The 6664-nt window shown below is 39.3% G+C and overlaps 1 protein-coding gene across 1 annotated transcript; it reads right to left on the bottom strand.

The window, feature by feature from the left end:
* Nucleotides 1-3633: 3633 nt before the first annotated feature.
* Nucleotides 3634-5868, bottom strand: LOC108070376 (uncharacterized). Its single transcript, XM_070285924.1, has 3 exons — nucleotides 5370-5868; nucleotides 3854-5310; nucleotides 3634-3782 (listed from the first exon to the last, which is right to left on the bottom strand). Exons 1-3 carry the CDS (start codon nucleotides 5866-5868, stop codon nucleotides 3708-3710), a joined length of 2031 nt encoding a protein of 676 aa, XP_070142025.1. The 3' UTR covers nucleotides 3634-3707.
* Between the last annotated feature and the right edge of the window lie 796 nt (nucleotides 5869-6664).

The raw sequence follows: 6664 nt of genomic DNA, 5'->3' as shown, positions 1-6664 counted from the left end.
TACATAACCTGTCGTTTTTGGCTACAAATTGATTAGTCTAAGAGTTTCATCTGAGTTTTAAGTAGTTTGCTAAATAAATTTCAAAGAATATATATATTTAAAGGATTTTTGTTGATGAAAAGTAGACATATTGGCAGGATTTTGTATTAACCTTAAATTCTTTAATAAGTTATAACTAAAGAATGCCTCCTTTGTTATTTTATTTTCTGTGTAATTTGAAATAATAACGTTTATAATAATAACCCTTACATAGTCTATATGTGCATCTTTGAGCTTACAATAATAAAGGCAAACAGAGCGTAAAAATATGAGACAAATCCCCAGCATTATCTGTCAACAGTTTTTTCAGTTTCCCATTATATATTCACTTTTACAAAATGTAAATAATTAAAATAATATAGAGTTAACTTGCCGACTTTAACGGCTGAATTGATGCGCCGAAAGTCAGCGAACCGATAAATTCGAGTTCATAATTCTTCGCAATGCATTTTGTAATTAAGTGCACAAATATTTATGCCTGGCTTGAGGGATGATATTTTTTCGCATTAAATGCATAATTAGCGCTGCTCTTTTTTCTGCTATAATGTATTTTAATAAACTTTCGATGTATGCCTTAAATAAATATCGTGCCATGAGTTGACCTCTGCAGCCTTGATTATAATAAATGTACATCTGGCTTTTGAGGATGCCGCTGAATGCATTTTATAGGCCAGGCCATGGCCTGAAATCTATATATGCATATGTGGGCCTTTTTTGCCTCAATATAAATACATGTATTTCTGCATTTTTTTGCTCTCAGCTCTTATCGCTGCATGTGAATGGAAAACCCGCAGCCGAAATGTGAGAATTCATTCAATTGCAATTGCAAATTTGTGTCACTGAACTGTGAAACAATAAAGATTATCCCGGCCGGAGATGAGAATGCGATGTATGACCGGGTTTCGGTTACCAATTTAAATATCAGTTGCCAAGAGGGGAGAAAGCCAAAGAGGAAAAACAGGAAAACATATCTCCCCTCGACGACGACGACGACGACGGCAGTTTCAAGTCTTTATTGAATGCTCACGGCTTGAGTGGGATCCTTGCTAATGAGAGGGAAATTAACACAAATATTTATGGTATATCTGCACTTGCGATTCTCTGCCTTCTGGCCATGCCAAGACCTGGATTAATGGCAAATGAAAAGGCCACAAGAATCTGGTTTCACGGACGAATGCATCCGTTGACATTGTCTGATTAAAAGTGGACTTGAGTGACCTGGCTGATTGGGCCGTTCTTTGTGTGTTTCTGGGCCACTGTTTGCCCAGATCCGCATCAGGATTGGCTTTCGATTTGATTTGCCAAGTTGCGTCTGGGTCTGGGCTGGGCTGGGTTATTTGCACGGCACTCAACTACTTTGCAGATTTGCTCACTCTGCATAAACATACTGCCATGTCGGCATATTTAATTAGCAGCAGTCTCACAAAATTGCCCGACAGCTGACAAATTATGCCAATGTGTACACGGACGGTCTGCGTGTCCTTGTGTCTGTGGGACAGGACTGGGGCCCTAATGCACTCGGCCTAAATAATTTAACATTCATTGTCTCTGCCGGACGTTTCCCTTCCTCCCTGTCCCTTCCCATCAACGAGTTTTCAGTGTGTAAATAAAACAGAGGCTGTTCGATGCTTAGTTGGCATCACACACGGCGTATACGCAATTTGCATTGCATTCCAGCCAGCCCCCAGGCACTTTCAACACTGCAATACAGTGCCTATAGTGCCAGCTGTTGTCTATTAAATGTCAATTTCAATTTGTATCTGGCTTAAAAATTGCAATTGCAAAACCTTGCCAATCAGTGGCCCAAAGCCAAGCGAGGGTTGCTGTTACAAAACGTGAGAAAATTCTAAATTTCACAATTATTTGCAAATTTTCGATTGCCAGCTTGCTAATTTTAATATTTACAATTAATGAAAGGTCTGAGATTGTTATGATAATAGATCCAAAATCACCATTTTTAAATGTTTTCCTTTTATAATAAGGGAATTATTTATACTTTTAAATATTAAGCAAACGTATGCTCAGTGATATGATTTCTGTAATTAAATCATAAAGTTGTACCTTGACGGCATTCCATTCCCCCAAGTGTAATTTATTTAATTACGTTTTAAGCCGCAGCACAGCTGACACCATGCCTTCGTCATGAAATTTCGTTCAATTGCATTTCCCGAAAATAAACACCTGTCATTCAGTTGGACGGAAGGGAAAATACAGTCGTCCTTCCCCGAGCAGGAAGTAGAAATAATTTTCGGAAAGCGACAAGCTTGTTAAAAAATCAAAATGCAAACTTACACGCTAAGCAAATATTACTTGTCTTTTTCCGGTTTGTCTGTACATACCTATGTATATATGAGCATAATTTATGTAATTTCTTCCAGAGGAGATGCAATCCTGTCACACAGTTGCCAGGTGCAAATTGATTCAATTAATATTTATGAACCTTTTAAGTTACTTACCCTCTAGGTATTCAAAAATAAGTAATTATTATTGTAAACTAGTAAGCCAGGCGAACTCCGTTACGCCACCTTCAGCAAATTATCCGTTTAATTGAAGTGTTCTTTGGTAAACCACATTTTTTGTGGAATTATCTAGGGACCAAATAGCCCCTGGGATGTTAAAATCACCAAGAACTACTAACTAAGTGGTCCCTATCCGAAAGTCTTTTAGAGACCAACTGAATAGCGGAAAGATGGTTTCAATAAATAGGAAGTTCCGACAATGGATGAAAGATGAAACTGTCTCGTTGGTGGTATTGCCATAAGGGGTTTTTTCAAGGTAAGCTGATTATCCGCCTTACCAATTTCGGCCGGTAGTCCGGGCCTGACACCCTGGTAGGGAACTGGGGCTCTGAGAGGACAACTGTTGGGACCCTCCAGTGGACAAAACGGATATGGGCAACACCGGGGGCACGGTCTCACCCGCGACACCTTCGGATAACGAATATTTTCTAGCCCTCTATCTCAGGATTCTTGAGATTTGTCCTGAGGTCGAAGGCTATGTCGAGGAAGGCTGCTGTTAGGAGCCTGCCGCGCTGGTTGGGATCCGCTTAGATGCTGCACACCAGTTGATCTTCGTGTGCCCACGCGTTGTCTCAATCGGGCATTTTCCCTTACTACATTTCGTCTCTCCTCGCTTAAGTTCTGTGAATACACTTGTTGCTGGATTGCATGCCTTGTGCGGAGACCGATGTTCACACGTCGTGCTATAGGCATTTTCGACTATAGGCAGAGCGGTTAATTTAACCTCTAATCCACATAATTTACACAGTTCAACTTACCACCCTAAATACAAATGCTGGTTTCCAATTGCACTGATATGAAACGAATAACTTATTTTACTCAAAAATGAACACAATTTCGATTTGTCATAAAATAAACTGAGTAGAGAATTATGGCATGCTATGTGTCAGTGTTGGCGCTTTATGCAAAAATGATTTTCCCGCTTTCTGTTGCAATTTTTCCTGAATTTTCTTTACTGCATAAAATCACAAATTCCGAGACCTTTCCAACGAATGCAAAACCGTGGAAATATGTTCGTACGTTCTGGAGTTATTTGATCCCCGCAGAAAACTCGACTTATTTTTATATAATAGATTAGACAAGTTTATTTTGATTTTAATAAATATTATAAACAAAAGAGAGTGCCTTTCTCATTCTCGTAAAATTTAGTTACTTCAATACATAATCGTTTTCAATTGACTCGGTTCTCAATATCATTAGCTTGAATGGGCCTGTAATAAGAGCCTGCAATAAATGGGTAATTAAAAAAGATTAAAAATAAAGAAATATTTACTATTTTCTTATATCCAACATACCTGTTGCTCAGGGGTTATTGGTTCAGTTATCTTTAGGCAGATTTCCAGCTCATCCTGCTTGTCGGAATCTCTATGTTCCATTACTGCTCTCTGAAGACTCTCAACCAACGACTGGTTTATTTCGTCGATGGGAACCTTGATTTTAAATGTACCCAGCTTTTTGCATTTAATTAGGATAGGCACCAAGCTTGAGAGTATTTCCTGTGCCTCATGCTCAGAAAGCACATCAATTTCTTCCAAATCTTTCAGTTGGGCCAGTCGCTTAATAAATTGCAGTTCCTGAAACCCACACGAGACTTTCCGCAGGCTACTCAAAAAAGTCAAGGCCACAACCAATGATTCGTTGAGGTAATGACTTTTGGGGAGTTCAAATAGTGTGTTGGGTATTTGAATAAAAATTTCCTGCAGCGAGTTTCTGTGATATTTTATTAGACTTTCCATAAAGCGGAAGCTTGGCAGTTCCAAAGAGACCAATTTGAAAGAGCGTAGATCTCTGACCAGTGGGAGTGGTATTTCTTCCTTTAAGCAGTCATTGTCGTATAACATTTTTAAGTCTCGCAAATCGTGCTGCAGACTAATATCGCAAGCACCTTTGATTTGAACACCCAGCTCCAAGAACAAGTGGAGGTCTCTGTTTATCTCCAGAAATAAGGCATCAGACAACCAGAGAGACTTTAAGTTCTCCAGCCTTAGAAGAGGATCTAATCTCACATTTCTAAAAAGTACAGCCTTATTAGTTTCAATAACAAGGTGGCCTCGGTGATTTAAGGACATTTTGGTACAAAAATTCGACACAGTAATGTGTTTTCTTAGAAGATCTGCCGCATTATCTGTGATTATATGATCCCTGCTGCGTATGGTCAGTCGGTTGAGCGTTGGGTGTCCTTTCAGGTGCTCTATGCTTTTGGCATCGTAAAAGCCGCACTCCAACAATCTTAAGCCCCTAAGCTGGGCAATAGCCTGGACGACAGTGTCATTAACCTTGAACATTAGCCTGAGTTGAACTAACTTTGATTTTTTCCTTTCCGAAAGAGCCTGGATGAGTAGGAGTAGAGGAGTACTGTTCTCTAGGTTGGAGTCTTCCTCAAGTTCCTCAAGGCCCAATCGAGCAATGTTTTCGACATTATGGTCTTCATCCCAGCCAAAGTCCATTTTCTGATCCAACTGTTTGGCAATTTCCAGATGCTGCAGCTTATCCAGGAGCGCCAGATTCACGTATTCCCTATCCCGGGCGTTATCGCTGATCACGAACTTCAGTTTCTTCAGTGCTGGACAGTGACCAACGATTTGGCTTAGCTGTCCCTGATCGGAGAAGCAAAAAGCATTTATTTCCAGGGTAACTAGCGAGGGATTCCTGGCACAAAACTCCTTTAGATCCGAGATGGAAAACGATGCGGTTAGACTTAGCTTGCTAATACGAGTATTTGCAAGAGCACTGAGATTGTTCATCGAATGATCTGCAATGTGAAGAAACTTTAGATCCACTAAACGCTTACTTGGACTGAACCGAGCTTGCCTGCTATATTCACTGTGATCTCCTTGACTTTCGGAAGCCGATCTTTATCCTGCACTACTCGCTTAGATTGACCGCAAATGGCCAGGATGATTTCATCGAACATATACTGATGGTAACTGAAATACGAGCCAGATGTGTGCCTGAGCTCAAAGGTTTTTAGCAGGGGGTTCTTTAGCATGGCTCTGATATAAATGTCAAGGTAGGCATCAACTTTTTTCACTGTGGCTCTTTTTAGGGATTTGTGTATTTCATCAAACTTGACAATCAGGTGGCTGTGTGGCACCTCCTGGAGCAGATCAATCTCCAGCTCATCATACATCGATTTCGACCAGGACCTAACAATGCGACGAAGTCCTCTGCAGGAGCCGGCGAAATTGAAGATGTCAGCATATTTAATGGCGTCCAAGGGTTCATTTTTGTTTCTCTTTTCGCAGTCCACCTTTAAATAGTCCAGAATGCGAAACAGGTCGAAGTGAGTGATATCTGTGAGGCCCGTCATATATTATATAGTACGTGCTGGTATAATCTGGCTAGACACGTCCGATTTGCAGTGAGATCACCGTATACTGCCTCTACGGCTCTGAGAGGCTTTGCTGAACGGGCAATAAAATAGTTCCCTATAATTTTAGGGTATATTGGTTTAGCGAAATTAATGTCTTAAGATTAAATATAAGATTTTATGATTTATGAAAGCCACAATACATGATAGTTTCCCGATAATTTTTAGATATATTTAAGTAAAAAAAGAGGAACCTCTGCTATTCGATCAAGTTTTTGGTTTTGTAGCTTGTTACTCATTATCAGATACATTATCAGCAAACGAAGAAGCTTTTCGCAGTCGTATATTATTGTATATATGCATAGTATTGTATTAGGGTGGACTTGACAAGGTTAAAATTGGAAAGCTAATAATATATAGTAAATTTTTGATTAGACTTTCTGGTCCACCCAAATGAATGTGTTTGCAAAAAGAAAGAAAGAAATTGAACAACGTATTCATAAAAAAATAATTAAATCGAATTATTTATGTTTGTTCTTCATATCTTTAGATTGCCATATATTTTTATATATTTTTATATCTTTATATTTGTATATATTTATATTTGGCACACTCAGGCCGTTCTAAGACATCAATCCATAAGTGAAGCAAACTGAAGTAGAGAGTTATTTAATTATAAAAATTAAAGTTACGCTACACTCGTTATGCTTAGCCGGACATCATTAGAGGCAAGTAGAAGGACTTTTGATCTCGGCGGCGTCTTTTGAACGGAAACTTAAAGCGCAGTTTAAGTTTC

This window comes from Drosophila kikkawai, chromosome 3L, assembly GCF_030179895.1.
Source record: "Drosophila kikkawai strain 14028-0561.14 chromosome 3L, DkikHiC1v2, whole genome shotgun sequence".
NCBI classification, from domain to species: Eukaryota; Metazoa; Arthropoda; class Insecta; order Diptera; family Drosophilidae; genus Drosophila; species Drosophila kikkawai.
This window is presented reverse-complemented; position numbering and strand designations above follow the sequence as displayed.